Consider the following 19,702-nt stretch of genomic DNA (forward strand, 5'->3'; position numbering starts at 1 on the left):
CCCAATTACAGGAACGAGCACATCGCCAGTGGGAAACACTCCGGCAGACAACTTGGTGGGATTCCCTCTCACAATGGTTCCCTTGGTTCGCCTCCCCCGTCGGCCCCCTCCTATTGCTTCTCCTCATAGTGGCATTTGGTCCTTGTATTCTTAATGCCCTTACTAGGTTTATCACTACTCAAATTGCTAAAATCAGACCGCAGTTACTCCTTACTCACTATATTGCCCCTTAGAAGATGAAGATGATGTTCTCTAAACTAGGTATTTGGAGGGGCATCAAAGGGGGGAATGATAAGGGAAATCTGTGTCCTAAGATGGCTGATCAAGCGAGCGAGAGCGTCCCAGTCGTTGCCCCGGGGCTTTTCCGGGGTCTTCTCCCCGCCCCGCTTTGCGCGTGCACCAAAAGTGCCAAGTGTGCGGAAGTAGAAGTGTATAAATTGCCCCCTTTGTGCTCGGGGCTCAGACTTATGGAGACCACTCTCCTCTGATCCCGCTGGCATTAAATAAACCTCCTATTCTCCAAGATCTCCGGGTGCCGCTTGGTTCTTACCTCGGGCGATCTAGCCCAGGTTCCGTAACATACTCCGTAACATACTGAGTCAACTGATTCAAATGCTAATCTTATCTGGAAACACCCTCACAGACACCCTGCAAAATAGCGTTTAACCAGATAGCTGGGCATCTCTTGATCTAGTCACACATAAAATTAAGCATTACAGTGCAGTAAGTGGTCTGGGGGTCAAAAGATGGTGCTCAGAAAACAGGAGGCTTGAAGTTAAGATTTCAGAGGTGAGAACAGCCTGGGCGGCCCTGTCATTTTGACGTTCAACTCTTGGTTTTGACTCAGGTCATGATTTCAGGGTCATGAGATCGAGTGCTGGAATGGGCTCTGCACTCAGTTTGGAGTCTGCTTGGGATTCTCTCTCCCTCTGCCCCCTCCTCCCCCCACGCATGCACACACTCCCTCTCTCTCTCAAATAAATAATCTTTAAAAAAATATTTTGGAGGTGACACTATTACTAGTGATGACAGTGTCATAGGATTTTAAGAGTGGGTAGTCAAGAGGGTTGAGAAAGTAAAGGGCAGGGTGGGTCATCTGCTGGGACACAGGTCCTGGACGAATCTTACAAGCTGCTTGCCCGGCAGCCATGTGGGCCACGATGGGGCCACCTGTCCTGCCATCTCCAAATCAGCTACCTTGAGATCCAACTTTTCCTCTCAGTCTTCTGTGGGAAGGTGGAAGTTTGGCTAGATGACTAAGCCAAAGTGGCAGCATGCCTGGGCTTTGGGAGTGGGCAGAGTTCAAGGGGGCTGGCACACTGGCCCCAAGAGGGCAGAAGGCCAGTCCTTGGGCTACGTGTCATCTCCCCACAGCCCCTCAAATCTGCAGTGACCTTACTAAGCTCAAAAGTGGTGAGTATGTTGAATTCCTGATTGGAAATGGTGAAGGAGGTGAGCCGCATGTCTGGATTTAACACAAGGCCAAATGGCAGCACACACAAGTGTGGAAATTTACAAGAAGGGAAAAGCATGAGAACCAAGGCCCAGCGACTTTCAGAAATCACCAGAAGGACTTGCCCAGCTGTCCATCCTGGAAGTGAGGAGCCTGTCTGGGGTAGCCACTCCTGTAACAGCTACAATCTCTCATTTGTCCAAGGAGGGACCCAGGTCTCAGAGAGGTTAAATATTTGCCCAAGATTATTCACTTGCTAAAATGATAGAGGCAGGATTTGACCACTGGACTCCAACTCTATGCTCTTTACCACTCTCTGGCGGCCAGAGAAGGGACGTACTGGGTTCTGAAGGCTGAGTGGGAATTTTCCAGGGAAGAGGTGGGGAAGTGGTAGCAGGCAGAGGAGAGCACAGGTGAGCAGAGCCCAGAGGTGAGAGACCGTGCTGTGTGCAGGTCTCTTCTTCTTTTTTTTAATCTTTCAAAAAATATTTATTGAGCAGCCATATCTGCCAGGTCCTGGGATTGACACCGTTCCTGGTGCAGAGGCCCAGTGAAAAGCTTTGGGGTGGTAGGACATTGGGGGAGCCCCAGAAGGAAGCAGCCAAAGGAGCTCACTGCTCCTCGAACCTGGCAACGGTGGCATTGGCCAACCTCCCTCTGGAGGTGGCAGGGACTCTCCTGGGCATCGGCAGGATGGCTGGGAGGCCCTGTGGCGGCAGGGGTGGTGGCCTGGACTGCAGCGGGAGGTTAGAGCCCAGAGGTGAGAGATGGTGCTATGTGCAGGCTTCTGCAGAGGCCACACAAGATGACCAGCAGCTCCCCAACGCAATACACTTTCTCACCCCCAAGCAAGTGAGCTGTTTCCTCCCTCCAGAATTACTTCCCCTCAGTCTTTATCTCAAAGCTTTTTCTTATTCTTCAAAACCTATTTCAAGGGCCATTCTTTCAGGAAACCCAGCTTTTCTCCGAGCGCTGGGCACTCGGCTGGAAGCACCTTATGCTGTAGCAAAGTGCAAGGCTGCATTTTCCCTGCAGCTGAGAAAGGAGAGTGTGTGTCTCCCTGACTGAGCAGGACACACCCTCACTTCTGTGATATTCCCGCCGCAAACAGAGAACAGGGTGGCGGTTGAGAGAAAACAAACCCAGATGGAGGAACATTCTAGAGTAAGTAGACTGTCAAGGTCAACGGAGGAACTGACCCAAATTAAAGGAGCTGAAGGGGTGTGACGTATAAATGCAGTTCATGACTCTGGAGTAGAATACCAGTGGCAAATTTTGAACAAGGTTTATAGGTTTTTGAGAAGAGAACACCACTATATCAATATTCATTTTCTGATTTTCATCACTGACCTCTGATTATGCAAGAGAATGTCTTTATTTTTTTTTGAAACCACCCACTTCAGTGCTTGGAGGTCAAAGAGCATCCTTTTGGCAGTTCTTCACAAGCGTCCCTGAGAAGTGTTGGTAGAATTCCAACATTTGGGGAAGCCAGGCAAAGGGGAATGGGGATTCTTTGTACCGTCTCTGCAACTTCTGTAATTCTTGAAACGATTGCAAAATAAAAAGGGTTTTACTGTTAGAGCTGGGAAGAAGGAAGAGAAAGCAAAGAAAGGGAAAGAGGAAAAGAAGAGGGGGGCAGGGTGGAAGAAGAGTGTGGAGAGGGGGAGGGGAAGGGGAAGGAGGAGGAACATCTCCGGCTCCATTCCCGCTCAACACTCACACACCCCTGCAGGCTCGCTTACAATGAGCTCCCCATCCTTAAACACACACCTTCAATGTTGCCTTTGTCATGAGGTCTCCAATCTGATAGGGTCTTCAAAACTTTCTGTTGTCTTCATTAAGCAACTTAGTTGCAGAAAACTATAGAGACCCAAACTGCTTAAAAGAAGAAGAAGGAGAAGGAGAAGGAGAAGGAGAAGGAGAGGGAAAAGGAGAAGGAGAAGGAGAAGGAGAAGGAGAAGAAGGAGAAGTAGAAGAAGAAGAAGAAGAAGAAGAAGAAGAAGAAGAAGAAGAAGAAGAAGAAGAAGAAGAAGAAGAAAGAAGAAGAAGAAGAAGAAGAAGAAGAAGAAGAAGAAGAAGAAGAAGAAGAAGAAGAAGAAGAAGAAGAAAGTGGAGGAGTTCTGCACCAGGAGCCCCGCATTTCCCTCAGGTGGTCCAAGGGCACACGGTCCCCTCTCCGCCCGAGGCCACACCAGTGGCTTCCCTTCCCTTGAGCCTGGCATTGCTGTTAACCCATCTGATGTCTTCCCTGCTTCCAGAAAAACAGAGTTTCTGTCCTACCATCCAACTCCAAAAAGAACATACCTAAAGTTGTATTTCCTGGGACTACATTGGTTTCCTAAGGCACACTCACCAGGCTCCACCTTTAACCTCCCGTGGCTTAAATTTGCAAAATCTGATAACTGGATTATATCATCTGCGGGGTCTCTTCCAGCTCTGCAATCTGTGGTTCCGCAGCTCTTGGGAGATCAGACTGAGGAGACCCCAAAGCTGCCTGGCCTTCCAAGATTTGAAAACATTTTCAGTCAAGGCTGTGTTGCCAGCGCCCTTTTGTGGGAAGATCTGACACCTAACATAGCCAGGAAATTGAGTCTTTAGGAAATTACAAATAAAAATAACAAAACCCTTAAATAATAATGATTGACATTGATTGGAGGGCGTGGATGCTGACCAGCAAACTGCACGAGTATGACCCCCCCACCACACTTCCAGCACCCCTGTGCGGTGAGTGGTGCTACCTCTGCCATTTTAGAAGTCACTTGTCCAAAGTCACCCAGCTCCCAGAACTCAAGCAGCGGGATTCCAAGCTTTATTCAGAACCCAACATTATGCTGCCTCATCAGAGGAAAATGTCTTTTTTTTTTTTTAAGATTTTATTCATTTATGAGAGAGAGAGCGAGCACAAGGTGAGACAGATCACGGCGGGGGGGCAGGGAGAAGCAGACTCGGGGCTGAGCAAGGACCCCGAAGCGGGGCTGCATCCCAGGACCCTGACACATGACTCCAGCCGAAGGCAGATGCTTAAACTACTGAGCCACCCAGGCCACCCTGGAAAATGTCTTTAAATGGTTTTTACAATGGAAAACAACTTTAGGGATTGTCTAGCCACATTTCCCCAAAAGGCCCACTATCTAGAGACAGTTTCACAGGCTGTGGTAATGTTGTGGGTGTATGTTGGTGGGGGTGAAGAGACAGAATGTTCCAAGATCAAACAAGTTTGACAAATACCGGGTTAAAGAAAATTTATGGTGATACATCTCCCTACCTTCATTATGCTAATGTGGAAGAAAGAATGAGATAGAATAATGAGAAAGAAAGTGATAGAACTCCACATATATCCCCACATATATCCCCAACTCATTATTTTCTCATTAGTTCCTCCACCTCAGAACACTTTGGGCCAGGTAGTTCATTGCCGTGGGAACTTTCCTGTGCATTGCAAGATGTTTAGCAGCATCCCTGGTCTCTGCCCACTAGATGCCCATAGCACACCTCCCTCTCCTCCACATCGTGACAACCCAAAATGGCTCCAGACATTGCCAAATGTCACATGAGTGGCAAATACACACCTGGTGAATCCTCTGTTTAGGCCATAGAATTCTTTTCTTCATGGAGGAACTCAAAGGACTCATGTTACGGAAAACTCACATCTGGAAACACCACTTTAGTTCACTTATGCTCACCTTGTAGCAGAAGAAATGAAGACCCAGGGAGGTGAGGTTACTTGCTCACATCAGTTATATAACTTGAGTGATGCACATAAGAGCTATGTTTCCATAGGGGCTTCAACCCTATCCTAGCACCTCTTGGGTGACTCTGACAATGGGGGCTGGGAGCTGGAATATGGAGGCAGGCCTCACTCAGCTCAGCAAAGCCCTATCTTGGTCACTGTTCTGCAGATATTCAAATTCTCCAGCCATGTTTTTTCCTCTTATTGATGCAGCTCATGGACCCAGGGCACTTAGACACTCATCAAAAGAAAGACCAGCTCATGGCTGACCCTGCGGTCAAGATCATACTGTAATGAATTTCTGTTTTCCAACCAAAAGCACTGGGAGGCTAAGTTCAGAGACGATCCCTTTTCCTTAATCAATTTTCCCGAAGTCCCCTTTCCTTAAGGATTTACCAACAATGGTAGTATTGGGGGCCAAAGTTGACCTCTTGTGTCTCTTCTCCCTGAAGAACCTTTGGAATGGGGGCAGACTTCCACTTATTGAGGCTGATGTGATGTGGAATTAGGATCAGGGGTGCGAATGGTAGAGGGTCAGATGGAGTCTTAGAGAGCAAATGCTGTGCTTTCTAGAGTGTTCAAGCAGAGGCCAAATCCTAAGGTCAGGAGGACCCACAGGAGGGGAAGTTGGACTAGGTACAAATTTAGTACCCACCCTGCCTCTGCATGGGCTGGCCTATGGATCATTCTAGAAGCAGGGACACACCTTAGGTCTTTCTCAGTCCACTGCAGCTTTGGGTTTCAACCACCTCGATGTTAACTTTGGAAGACTAAAGAGACATTCTGGGGCCAGTTGCTTCCGGTCTGGGGCGATGAGCACTCGGTGCTCTGCAAAGCTGTTCTCACCCACCAAGTACACACACGGTGTTGACAATGTTAGCTGTCACCCCTACTGGGCTTGCCATGGGGCTGGCACTGTCCAGCAGCCTTTACACTTACAACTCGTTTCATCTCTACAGCCTCCCGTGGCAGGCACTGTTATTGTGCCCATTTACAGACGAGGAAACTGAGACACAAGAGTTCAGTAAGTTGCACAAGGTCATAGAACTAATAAGTATAAGAGCCAGCTTTGAAATCCAGGTGGTCTGGATCCAGAGGCTCTCAAACTCTGCGCTACCCAGCCCCTCTACATGCCTGAAAACACAGCTCTGAGAGCCCCGCCATTAAGGTGATAAAGACACTGTGGACTGGTCAGGAAACCACCCAGGGCACTGTATGTGATTGGGAACGACTGGAAAGACAGGAAAAACCAACTCTTCCTTTTAAAAAGGCCTTATGGGAAATGACATCTTTAAAGCAGAATCTGATCAACCACCTTCCTAAAGGGTGATATTCTAGAGTGATCAGCTGCTTCTCTTCCCGCGCGGACGGACACCAAGGTGAGGTAGCCACCCTAGAGTTTGGTAGCCTTGCGGGGCATGCTCTTTGCTTGAGGCGCGTGATGTGTGGAACGCAAAGCAATGCTGCCACCTGCTGGAGGAATGGATGATTTTCCCCGTCTTTCCTGAGCAATTTAACTGCGGTGGAAATAAAGGAGAGAGATTTCAATCTCAACCCATCTCCCCATGTGCTGAGTTGGTGCCCACTTGTGATCATGGCCAAAGACATTATTTTGGTTCACCTCACATTAGAGCATAAGTATATTTCCAGGTCTGTTGACGCTTGAAGAACAGACTTCCCTCAACCTCCACAGCCGCCACTGACACTCCAGGCATCTTTCTCTCTCCCCTGGACCTGGAGCCACCTCCAGCTGATCACCTGCCGCCTTTTCCTCCCCTACACACGCCCTTCTCCAGGTGATCCCTTTCGAGGGAGGGCAGAGCACATACTCGCCTTCATTTAATCCCCCGGTGGGTTCCTGTCGCGCACAGAGAAAAATGCGGACTCTTACCATGGCCTGGGCAGCCCTACACGATCTAGCTCCTGCCTGCTCTCTGATCGCCCCCTCGGTTCCTGCAGCCATGACCCTCTGTCTGTTTTTTGCACATGGAAGGCTCCTTTGCACCTGGGGTCTTTTGTATTTGCCATTCTTTCTGCCAAAAGGATGCTCTGGACCCAAATTTGCAGTCTGTCAACTCTGTGGCCCATGGCCACAGTGTCTCCTGCGTGCCCCCCATTCCCACCCCGGCTGGGGTTCGGGGCAGACGCGTGAGGCCGAGGTGAGCCAGCGCCGGTAGGATCCTCTCTTTATTTGAAATGTTGATATTTTGTTCATCATGAGTTTTTTGACATTAATTTTTTAAAAAATATTGCACAAAACATGATTTCTCTTGAATCTTGAGTTTTCAGGCTCCCCCGAAGTTTATGCCTGAGAACGAGTGCCTCGTTCCCCTCCCGCCAGTTCTTTCCTGCCTTTTCAAGCGTCTTTCCCTTCTCATTTCTTCCGTGGCAGCCCTGGCTCAGAGCCTCATCTCGTCAGCCTACAGTTCCTGGCTCCCATCCAACCTCAACCCGGACCCAGCATTATCTTCCTGTGTAGAGGTTGAGTTGTGAGCCTCTCTCTCCCCAAATCCTTCAAAGTTTCCTGCCTCTTTTGGGTCCAAAGCCCGTCATGCTCACTGGCTCCATGTTCACTAGGCTCCATGTTCTGGGTCCTGTTAACCTTTCTGGCTTCCTCCCAGGCCAAATCCCTCAGTTCTATGCTCGTTTACGCACCTTTCCCCAGAGAAGCCTGCGGTCTGCCTCACTGCCTCTGGGCTGCCCTTCCTCACTTGGGGCTTCTTCCCTCCCTTGCCTTCACTGTGGGGTCTGTCAACTCTGTTACTTAGTTTTAAGTTTTAAGTGACTCAGTGTCACTTCCCCAGGGACATTTTCTGGCCATTTATTTTAAAACATAAAACCTCAGTCTCTGCTGCATAATAGATATGTGATAAATATTAATTTCCTTCTTTTTACCACACAGCACAGGCTCGGATGCCGTTGACACAAACAGAGCCATGAGCGTAAAGAATTACTGTCTGCAGTCCTCACCTGCTCCCAGCTCTGAAGTTAGTACAGGACTGGGAGAACACATCACCGGTTAGCAAAAGTTCACTTAGCTGGGAAGACCGAGGAAATCGTTATACACGGGCGAGTTTGGCTTGTGTCCCCCCGCCCCACACACACACCCACACCCACGTTCATCCTTCCAGTTACCCACACCCTGGTCTGGTTACTAATAAGCCATTTCCTATTGGAAACTGTCCCCTAGAGCCTTCCACCTTCGGTGGTAAGGCAAGGTGCTCTTGTTTGACACTTGTGGACTCCGAAAGAAGCAAAGTAGGTGAAAGACTTCAGATCTATAGTCAAGCCCTTTGCCAAAGGCATGAGCTCTCGTGGTGGTGTCCCAAGTGGATCCTGCCACTCCTGCAGTGTTTCAACTAAACCTGCTCTCCGACTTCTATTTACTTTACCTGCCGCCCTGCCCCTGCCTGCCTCCCTAGGGGTGACTGTGGGCACCTTGTCCCATGAGCCCGAGCCTTGTTCCCCATGCCCAGGGCTGGGTGGCAGCACTGAGGACACTTTGGCCTGCCCTCAACCTCCAGCTCCAGTTCATACTTTGACACATATTCTGCTTATCTCCTTCATGGCCTTTGTAATGGATCTTCTCCTCTGCCTGATGGGTGTCCAGTGATGCCTCAGACTTGATCTGAAGTTGGAGCCTTAGGCTGACACTCTAAGCACCTAGAGCAAAGGTCTACGAAAGTGACCTCTTTTGTCCACAACCAAAGTTATTCCATAGGACACCACAACACCTTCTATTTGGCAGTCTCTCTCCCCCTCTGAGGTCCTCCACAGGGACCTGGGATGGGGCAGGGCTGCTAGAATCTGTCCCCGTTACACGCAGACGCCCATGAGTGTGGCCAGCAGCGAGCACCCTGTGTAGGCAACGAGGGAAAGGAAGGGTCTTTTTAACGCTCACAATCAACGCCCCCCTCGAGATTGGTCTGAAAGTATATTCCAATTTCTGTGAAATCTGAACATCAAGATGGATTCATTTGCTTTTTCATGTGAGGTAATCGCCACTTTCCCCGGCCACTCCCATGATGATTCAAAGCAGCACCTTCCAAGCTCGTGGCTACCCTTACCACCTGAGGGGGGTGGCTCTCCCCACTGCTCAAGGGCAGGAGTAGGAGAGGCGGCGGTAGCCTCAGTTGCCATTGCTCTGTGTGTGGGGATCTACCCGTACAGACACCCACAGATCGAGACATGGTATAGTTTCCGTGCCATTGTTACCGTTCAGAGTCCATTCTCTGTGTCTTGATGCTTGAAGGTAAGAAATCGAGAACAGGAGGACGCCAGAAACCGTGCCATTCACTCACCATTTAGCCCTCCTGACGACCCTGAATGTTGGTGCATTGGTCTCCCAGGCCTGTGGCAAAGATGACTGCAAACCGAGGGGGTTAAAACAACAGACATGTTTTCTCTCACCACTCTGGAAGTTAGAAGTCCAAAGCCAAGGTGTCTGCAGGGTTGGTTCCTTCTTGAGGCTGCGAGGGAGAATCTGCTCCACGCCTCCCTTCTAGCATCCGCTGCTTGCCTGCAGAGCCCCGTGTTCCTTGGCTTATGGACACATGGCCTCAGGGTCTGTCTCCATCACATGGCATTCTCCCTGTGATTTCTGTGTCTATGTCTCTGTCCAAATTTTCCCTTTCCTTATAAGAACACTAGTCATTAGATCAGGATCCACCCCAATCCAGTATGACATCATCGTAATTACATCGTCAAAGATCTATTTCCAAATAAGGTCACATTCACAGGTACCCGGAGTGAGAAGTTCAACATTTTTTTTTTTTTTTTGGCAGAGGGATACAGTTCAACCCACAATAGTAGGTACTGTTCTAATCCGCATACTAAACAGAGACACAGAGTAACTTACTCAAAGATACACAGAAAATAGGTGGTACGACTCAGTTTTTAATTTGTCTAGACCTAAATATTACCACTTGATAATTGCTTGTACCAGGCCCTCTGCTGCATATATTTATTATCCCCCATTTTATAAAGAGAGGCACGGAGCGTTTAAGTAGCTCCTCCAGAGTCACACGAATATGAAATGGCAGATCTGGGAATCGATCCAATAATTCTCACCCAGGTCAACCCACCAGCACATCTCCGAGATGCCTCACCCTTCCTCCCTCCCTGTCCCCAGCATAACTCCCTACTGCAGCTGAGAATCGTGGCTGCAAGGGACATGTTACTGGAATGTCCCAAGTGAACAGTGTAAAGGCAAAACGGATCATTGGGACCACAGCACTGCCGCTTGATACCTCACAGCGGGTACGAGTCTGATGGGAAAGACCAAGTCCTCGTCTTCCTTCTGGCAGCCAGGGACGAGCTGCCCGGAAAAACCAGGAGAGTGAGTGAGTCCCGTTAAAGAGCAATATATGTCATAACTAATCACTTCCCCGCAGGGCGCTGCACATACGCTGAGGCCACTTCTGGGTTCTAAGGGGCACCTCACTGGGAAGAAGCGTCCACGACCACAGTGGGGAGGGACCACGTCTCAGCCAAACCCATTGAGTGGCTATTTATGTTGCCTCATTCTTCCTCAAAATAAAAAATCAAAAGCATCACCTTCTTCACCTCCTGCCGACGACTGTGCACTCTTCCCTCCTCAACACCAACGAGGAGGCTCACACGTACACGTTCCAGTGCAAACACAGCAGACTGTACATGGCAGAAGCCGCAGAAACTTCAAAGCAACACAAGAGGATGAGTGAGAAAGCCCTCAGCCCAATGCCGCTAACTAAGGTCTGACCAGCACTTACAAGCTAGGATTGGTTTTGCTTGTATTATCTCAAAAAGATAGCGTATGGGTAGGGGCGAGGAACATGGGCTTTGGAGGCAGGGGGGCTCAGATGCCGACGCCAACTCTCCCAGGCACGACCTGGGGGAACTTAGGTCATTTCTCTTCTCCCAGCCTGTTGTCTTACTTGTGAAATGAAGATGTTGACATAAATTCATAGAGATGTTATAAGGAATATTAACATACCAGTCTGACTCTTGATTCCTAAGAAGGACTATAAGCTACGGGTAAGAATAAAACACTGCTTTAAATTTGATCTTATTTATCTTATCCCATGTACCTAAATTTCTGTTTAAAAGAGACCTGGCTTAGGGGCGCCTGGGTGGCTCAGTCGGTGAAACGTCTGCCTTCGGCTTGGGTCATGATCCCGGGGTCCTGGGATGGAGCCCCGCATCAGGCTCCCTGCTCAGCGGAGAGCCTGCTTCTCCCTCTCCCTCTGCCACAACCCCTGCTTGTGCTCTCTCTTTCACTCTCAAATAAATAAATAAAATCTTAAAAAAAGAGAGACCTGGCTTAAGTGAATGGGAGCACAGCTCTGGATGCATCCGGGATGTGAAAACAAGTAACAGGATGAGCAGATACCAGATTGGTAGGAGACACTCATTTCTTTCACATGCTTGATATTATCCCACTGAATAACACACACACACACACACACACACGACTGGACGGGGTTAGGGGAGAACCAGTACCACTCTATTGCCTGCCCCTCCTGTTGGAGAAGTTCATTTGGAATAGGATTAGGGCATGTGAGTCCCGGGGCTATGACCCCCAAGCTCCAGACTGAAGATGTGCCGGGAAGGGACCCAGGCCCAGGACCTTTCTCAAGTAGGAGACAGTACATAGGAGATGGGAGAAAATAAACCAGACTCACATGTCTCAAGAAAGCATATAAATAAAAGAAATCTTAGGAAAAATAAATTCATAATGGTTTAGTGATTTACCTCACCTTTTTAATTGATGTCTATGATTTTATTGTTATTACTAAAATCACATTGTTCATTGACAGTAGTTTCTCACAATTTAAGTCTGTAAATACCTTATGTTCAGTTTTATATCAATGAGACAAAATCCTAAAGGGCAGGGATGACGTTCTACCCAGCGGTGCCTCCCTTGACTTAGTGTGTGGAAGAGAGATGACAAATGCAGGCTGGATTTGTGCGCCTCTAAGAGAGCTACAGAGAGTCAACTACTTCAACCAGCAGCTCCGGGAACCGCCAAGCAACTCAAGCTCCTCTTGAAATTGATGCACCTGCAGAAGTAACGTGTACTCTCTATACCAACCCTGGAATAAGGAAATTCCGTAATAGGGATACAATTACAAAATGGCATTTAAGTCGGAAAAAAACCGGGAGTAAACAGATCGCTGGTTGCATTTTTGTTCATTGAAAGTACCAATCCGTTTCACAAAACAAGCTTTATAGAAAGAGGAACAGGGTAATTTGTCTTGTCAGTTACAATTCATACAAAAATAGGCTCCAATATTAGCTACACACAGCCACTCAAATACGATTTAAGAAGTATCAAAAAAAAGCTCTTTAAAAAAATACAGTAGCAGCAAAAACACTGAACATTTGTAAACAAAACCACCAGGAACAAACCTATGCTTAATAACACAAACACATGCATTCTTTTTAAAACATTAAATATATATAATAAAAAACAATATTGGCCATTTTTTCTTAACATACAATACTCAACATCTGAAACGATATGATGAATAATAGACACGAATCGGTGTTATAAGGCATGTTGAACAGTCTTTTCCACGACATTCAGGGCATCATGTTGCTGCAGAAGGTAAACTATGCAAAAGTCTTCTCCTAGCTGTGATCCGTGCACACCGGGGGCACTCGGAGGACTGGAAGCACTGCTTGTGAAAGCAAGCTCTGCACCCTACAAGTAGGAGGACAGCCATCAGCGATCGTCCTATCTCGTCTTCTCACATACGTACAGATGCTCATCCCCACCCTGGGGAGAGAGGTTGTCTGAATCCAGAAACCAGTCGTGCAACAGGAAATGAGGAAGGTTGTGGAAACTGCGGGATTCTGAAGTCCCCGGTATGTCATGAACACGAGGCTGAGAGAGTCTGATGCAAGGGATGCTGCCATACACCGCCCCACACACACACCCCAATCTGCCCCAGGACTGCTGCCCCAGCTGCTGAGAGTGTTGGTAGCTGACACTCAGGAGGCGGCCCTAACTGGAAATGGCCCTAACTGGAGAGACCTGCCTCCCTCCCTTCCCTCCCTCAAGGTCATCTCCCTTTGCTAGCACTGGCCTACATCCGGTGACTGATCAACACGGGGTTTAAAGGTCTGGCTGGCCCCTGTCCCCAGTATGTGACAACGCGAAAGGCCATCTTGCTTCAGAGTGCCCTGTGAGATGTGCTGAGCCTTCGTTGCTAACACACCACGGTTCACCTTCTCCCTCTGCCAAGTCCTGCTGACTTCACACCCCCACCGGTGTGGAGCCTGAGAACACGCCCCAGGAGCTTTCCGCATGCACATCCATGCCCTGGAGCCTCTCCTACGATCCTGCCTAAGGGGCTCGGGGAGACAGTGCTGGTGTGGTCTAAGGGGACGAATGGCTCTTATCAAGGGTAAAGGCAGAATGCATGGTCAGATCTCTCCCACGAGACAGCTTAGAGATCACGGGATTTCCTCAAGCATGAACACATACAGTCAAACAATGTCTGAAAATCTCTGCTGTGAAGAGCCACACAGTAAATGCGTTAGGTCTTTCAGGGTACATGGTCTCCGTGACAATGACTCAAACTGCCCTTGGAGTGCGAAAGGTGCCAGAGACAGCACCTCAGCCTTAGGCATGACCATGATCCTATTCTAAAGCTGGGGCGGTGGCTGTGGCTTATCCTGGTGGGAAAGAACGGGGGCACAGGGAAAAGGGGGACCACTCTTCCCTCCAAACACTATATGGGGAGACGTCACCCTTCATCCACACCCCACCCAAATACTCCTCCCCAGGCACCCAAAATTCCACGAGCTCCTACCCAACATACAAGCACGCACCAGCATCATTATACCTTAAGCAACGCTGCACTTGAATGATTAAGTTGCCATTAGGCTAATTTCGTGCTTCAGTTCTTAAGCTATTATCAAGCTGACATTATGAAGTTATTAAGATACCTGCACATCTTCTACATGTTTCGGTCTGAAAGGGGAAGATGACGGCTGTACTCTGGCAAAATTCACAAATGAAGCCCTTTCCTTGACACAACTGCAAGAGAAGGGGCCAAAAGTTAAAATCCTCCTTGGCAACGTTTCTTTTGATGGAAAAGCCAAGTCACTACTTCTACAGAACTTTATAAACATCTGTTTTTAAGTGTCTGGAACCCCAGCTCTAGAAGGAACGGGCTGCTCTATCACGCTTAGTAGAGTAAACGAATGCGAACGGTAGGTGCGCATCTGCTTTGCCTGGAGAGATTTCACAGCCCTGGATCCCAAGTCCACACGGCTGTCCTTGGCATGGCAGGGCAGATGGGAGTCAGGCAAGGCCCCGAGCAGGGCTTGGCACCGACACTAAGAAGTCACTTGGCCCAGGCTTGCTTCCCAGCCCTGCCACTTGCCAGCACGACGGCCTTGGCGGTTACCGAATATCTCTGAACCTCATTTCTCTCATCTGGAAATAGTGTTCCCCGCACTTCCCTCCCAGTTGGTGGGGGTTAAATGAGGTCAAGTGCAGAACACCCATCCCAGGTCCGGATGGGTAAAGGACAGCTCAGGGACACACCAGTCCCAGGTGCACCTTACCTCACAGCTGGCCACGTGTGCAAGGGAAGCTTTTAGAATGTCCTTGAGCAAGGGCACCAGCAGCCTTTTCTTGACCCTGACCAGATCCTCCAGGGAGAACAGGTGGAGCTCATCAGTCAAATGCCTCGGCACCTGCTCAAACTCCTTTAGCTCGCTGCCAGGGAGGAAACAAAGAGCAATTCAGACAGCCACCCACGCAGAGGCCACGACACAAGAAGGCTGAGCGGGCAGTGGTTTTCTCTGGTGCTCACACTTAATTTTTTTTAAACTCAATTAAAAAAAAACACACACACACAACAAAACCCAAGAGCAAGTTGACCTGACTCACCATCTGACATTTTGCAAGTCTGTTTGGAAGCCAGGAACTTAAAATTCCATAAAAGCGGATTTCAAAAAGCTGAACCAGCAGAAAAACCTATCTCTTGTAGTCTGCCTATATAGATACTGAGCAAAAGACAACTGCACATTGATTTTTCAAGGCTTGGAAACATGTACTGAGATTTAAAAAAAAAAAAAGACTACCTTACTCATTCCAGCTCAATTTCAAGTCCATCCGCATGCTGACTATTGTCCAGCCAACAGGAGAAGCACTGCTCGTAGGCAGGTGCACGACTCCCCCATCCAGGAGTCTACCACTGAGCACAAGACCCAAGCATCCAACTGTGAGCTGACCGTAGCCACCTGTGTGTCCCAAGGACATTCACATACTGATTGTAACTTTCTCCAACCCCTACTGATCTCCTCCTGAATTCCCTAAATCAGTTAGTGGCATCACCATGCACGCATGCCCAAGCCAGCCACTGCCTACACTGGACTTGACATTCCAGTCATGCCAAACTGGGCTGAATTCTCCATCTGGCCTGAGATGCTCGCTCACACTGCATCTTCTGCTGAGGGATCCCTGACACTTCTTCTTTAGTCCGACTTGCTCTTCAAGCTCAGCCTTTTTCTCCAAGAAGCTCTGTGGCCCTCTTCCCCGCCCCACCCCTTAGGACCCAAATGTTGCCTCTTCTGCGTCCTCAGGGCCCCGTGCATCTGTGTCTAACACACAGTCCGGCAATGATGGGTGTGTGCTTTCCCCCTGGACGTAACCATGAGTCCTGTGGATTGTTTATCTGAAGCACAGAATGGATACTCAAGAAATTTTTGTAGACAGTAATTGTGGGGAATGTTATATGTTACAGACAAGAAAACTGACAGTCTGAGAAGTAATTAACCTGTCACACCACCGCCATGAGGTAGAGCTTAAGGCCAAATAACTACAGGAGACGTGCTCCGCCCCAAGAAATTTAATTCAAAAGCAATACATTATCATTAAATAAAGATCAGAAACTGAAAGAAGCTTTAAAACAAAACAGTTTTTTAAAAACTATGATCCCATTGTAACAGATAATCTTAACCCCTTGAGTAACCTATTTTTTCACTTAAAAAATTCTATCTCTGTCATTGAATTCATGCCTATACCTTTATGCCATGGCTGCCCGAAATTCCACCTCTAGTTTACCCTAAGGACATATTACGGATGTGCACAGAGACTCACCTAAAGCCTAGTTTTTTTTAATAACAAATAGTATTAAAAATCTAAGTATCTATCAGATATTAAAATCTATTAGGTTTAATATCTATAGAGATATTAAAGTCTATTTTAATATAAAGATATTAAAAATCTACTAGATTAAAAATCTACCAGTAAGAGAACAATACTGACATTAACACCACATCATACTATAGAATACTACACAGTAATGACAGTTGGACACACCTCTCTATCAGGGCTTTCGATTCATTGATACACTCATGCTCATAGCGGCACTATGCACAACAGCTAAAAGGGAAAGCAACCCAAGATGGCTGAATGGGTAAACAAAATGTGTTAGATACATACAATGGAATATTTTTCAGCCCTAAAAAAGGAAGGAAATTCTGACACATGCCACAACATGGGTGAACCTCCAGGACATTATGTTGAGTTCGATAAGCCAGTCACAAAAGGAAAATACTATATGACTGCACTTATATGAGGTACCTAGAGGAGTCAGTTCATAGAGACAGTAAGGAGAATGGTGGTTGCAGGGGAAGAGGGAGTTACTGCTAGATGGATATAGAATTCCAGTTTTGCAAGATAAAGAAGTTCTGTTGATGGATGTTGGTGACGGTTGCACACGAATTTGAATGTACTTAATGTCACTGAATTGTGTACTTCAAATGGTTAAGATGGTATATTTTGTTATGTGTACTTTATCACAATTTAAAATAACAACAACAATAATAATAATGGCCACTGGCTAGAGTTATTTCATCTTTGTTTTGGCCAAGTCTTCTAACATGTTAAGTTCTCTACTCGTGAGCCAGGAAGTTTAGTAACCTTAACGACAGGGTCTGCATCACCAAGGAGGGGCCCCGAGGGAGTTGCTGTGCTAAGGGGCCCTGTGGACTGGAGGAGGTGGGAACCAGGTGGCACCCAGGGGACTGGCAGGTGTGTCGAGGCTCCCAGCCCTCCCTGCCCCTCAGGCCTGGCCTGGCCCAGCCAACCCCAGTACCTTTCAGCAAACCTGCAGGTCTTCAACAGCTTCTTGATATGAAAAAGCTGCTCCCGGGTTTCCTAACGTGAGAAACCAAACGGAGGAAAAGTTAATGTGATCAATGGCACAGGAAAGGTATAAGTCCAATTTAAATGTTATTTCTAACTTTGAAATGCTACAACTCTATAAGACAAGCCTTTGAAGTAAACAGTCTATATAGCAGGGGTTCCTGACTTGAGTCCAGGAGGGACCCATGTTGAGTGGAGCCTGAAGTTTACACAACTGTTGGGGGCCTTCTTTGAGGAAAACACAAAACTATGTATAAAAGATGGAGATCCTGCCCTTTGTGGCAACATGGATGAACCTGGAGGGCACTGTGCCGAGCGAAATAAGACAGACACAGAAAGAAAAAACTGCATGGTCTCGCTTACACGTGGAATCCTAAAAAAGTCAAATACACAGAAGCAAAGAGTTGAACAGAGCTCTCCAGGGATGGGGAGGTGGGGCAAATGGGGAGATGTTGGTCAAAGGGAACAAAGGTGAAGTTATGTAGGATGAATAAATCTAGAGATCTAATATACAGTATGATGACTATAGTTAATAATACTGTATTGAGGACTGGAAATTTGCTAAGAGAGTACATTTCAGGTGCTCTCACCACACACACACACCGTAACTGCGAGGAGATGGATAGGTTAATTATCTTGACCAGTAATTATTTCACTTGTATTTGAATATCAAATTACCATGCTGTACACCTTAAACATAAACAGGTTTATTTTAAAACTACTAATAAATACATTTCAAAAGCTACGTATACATGCAAAACTATGCGTAAATAGGAAATTTGGTACGGGGCCTTGGAAGGGGGTTCGCGAAACTAAAGCTCCAGCGGCTGGCGGTAAATCCGCCCCGTGGAGGGTCCGCCTGGGTCAGCCCGGAGACCGTGCGAGGCGCATTCGCGGCCAGGGACCTTGGCGCCACCGGCCCCGCCTCCCCTCGCGGAGGCAGCTGCTCACCCTCGCTCTGTCCAGTTCCTTGGCCTTGGCGTACAGGCCGGGGCCAACGCTCAGCAAATTGAAAACGGGCTGGTGCCACAGGCCGTCCAGCAGCCGTCTGGAGAAATGGCTGACGTAGTATTTCCTGAAGTCCCACGTGGTCAGGATCCGGGCAGGGATGCAGGTCTCCTCGTACGTGTGGCAGCAATCACAGAAATACTTCCCCAGGTAGGTGCAGTACCGTAGGCGCTTCACAAACTCTGCAAGAGCACACGGGGCGGGGCGGGGCGGGGCGGGGGGGGGGGTGGGGGGGCGGAGCACAGCTCACCTGGGCTGGCAGCCCACCGCCCTCTGCCCCCCGCTTCCCATTCCCACCCAGGTTCAAGCCTCGGACTGCTGGGTTTGCACTGGACCCCGCAGCAACTGCGAAAACCTTGGGCGGGAACTGGAGGCCGTCAATTATGGCCACTCCCGAGTGTTGCTTTCCAAAAACAGGTGTCAGAAAAAAGAGAAACCTCCCCCCAGCCCCAGTACTCCTGAATTTGGAAGACGGGCATTGTAAACTGCAGCGTAGCCAAAAGAACAGGAGATTTAGAGTCTAGCAATCCGGTGGGCGTCCACTCTCTGCCTCCGGCTGGCAGGCAGCCTGAGGGCTGGTGGGAATCTCTTCCCATAAAAAGCAACTCAGAACTAGATTCTGGGATATCACATGGACCGAAAGTGCTTGGTAAATTGTCAAGCACCCTACATACACTCTTAGGGAGTAGCACCCCAAAGACTTCCTGGATAAATCCGTGGGAAACACATTACAGAAATGCACCAAGGATGGGAATAGGTGAGACGTGGAAACACGGAATGCCGATGACCAGGAATGATGTGAAAAACCATCTCAACAACAAAGACGTGCATGTTGAGTGAACTCTTTGGTTTTGCATCAAACTCTTGCAAAAGTAGAGGACCCAGAGCAGGCGAGGTGCAGAGGGGCGGACACTCACTCTCAGGGCTGACAGGAGGGAACTTTCTCGGAGGACATTTCCATGATATACTTTAACTCTTCAGTGTGTAGCGGGAATCCTACTTCCGTGACACCAGACAGAAATGCTAACCATGCACACATGGAGATACTGACAGGTGTTCATACAGCACATTTATAGTGGGAGGGGGGACAGCAATCTAAAGATACATCAAGAAGCAACTGGCTAGACAAGTATGGTGCACTCAACAATGAAATGACAGAGAACCGATGAATTTCATGGATGAGGGTGGGCAGTGGACATCCGGTCCCAGATAGGTATACTGCGACCTTGATTTTGCTTTTAAAAACACACATACACAGTCCAAAGGATCCTCACCAAAAAGCCAGTAGTGAATACTTCTAAAGCACGGGAGAAAGGATTTTCGTTCATTCGCATTTTTTAATTTGCTAAAATGAGCATGCATT

At 48.1% G+C, this 19,702-nt stretch overlaps 1 protein-coding gene across 5 annotated transcripts in view; it reads right to left on the reverse strand.

The window, feature by feature from the left end:
• Window positions 1-11,896: 11,896 nt before the first annotated feature.
• The window catches only part of RUBCNL (rubicon like autophagy enhancer), a 40,194-nt gene continuing 32,388 nt past the window's right edge, over window positions 11,897-19,702 (reverse strand). For all 5 annotated transcript variants that reach the window (XM_027588427.2, XM_027588430.2, XM_027588428.2 and 2 more), the window contains exons 10-14: window positions 18,283-18,521; window positions 17,282-17,343; window positions 14,742-14,895; window positions 14,118-14,208; window positions 11,897-12,867 (exon numbers count right to left, since the gene is read on the reverse strand). In XM_027588427.2, the coding sequence (XP_027444228.2) occupies window positions 12,755-12,867; window positions 14,118-14,208; window positions 14,742-14,895; window positions 17,282-17,343; window positions 18,283-18,521 (659 nt within the window). In that variant the 3' untranslated portion in view covers window positions 11,897-12,754. The remainder of the gene's footprint in view (window positions 12,868-14,117; window positions 14,209-14,741; window positions 14,896-17,281; window positions 17,344-18,282; window positions 18,522-19,702) is intronic.

Source organism: Zalophus californianus, chromosome 3, assembly GCF_009762305.2.
Source record: "Zalophus californianus isolate mZalCal1 chromosome 3, mZalCal1.pri.v2, whole genome shotgun sequence".
NCBI classification, from domain to species: Eukaryota; Metazoa; Chordata; class Mammalia; order Carnivora; family Otariidae; genus Zalophus; species Zalophus californianus.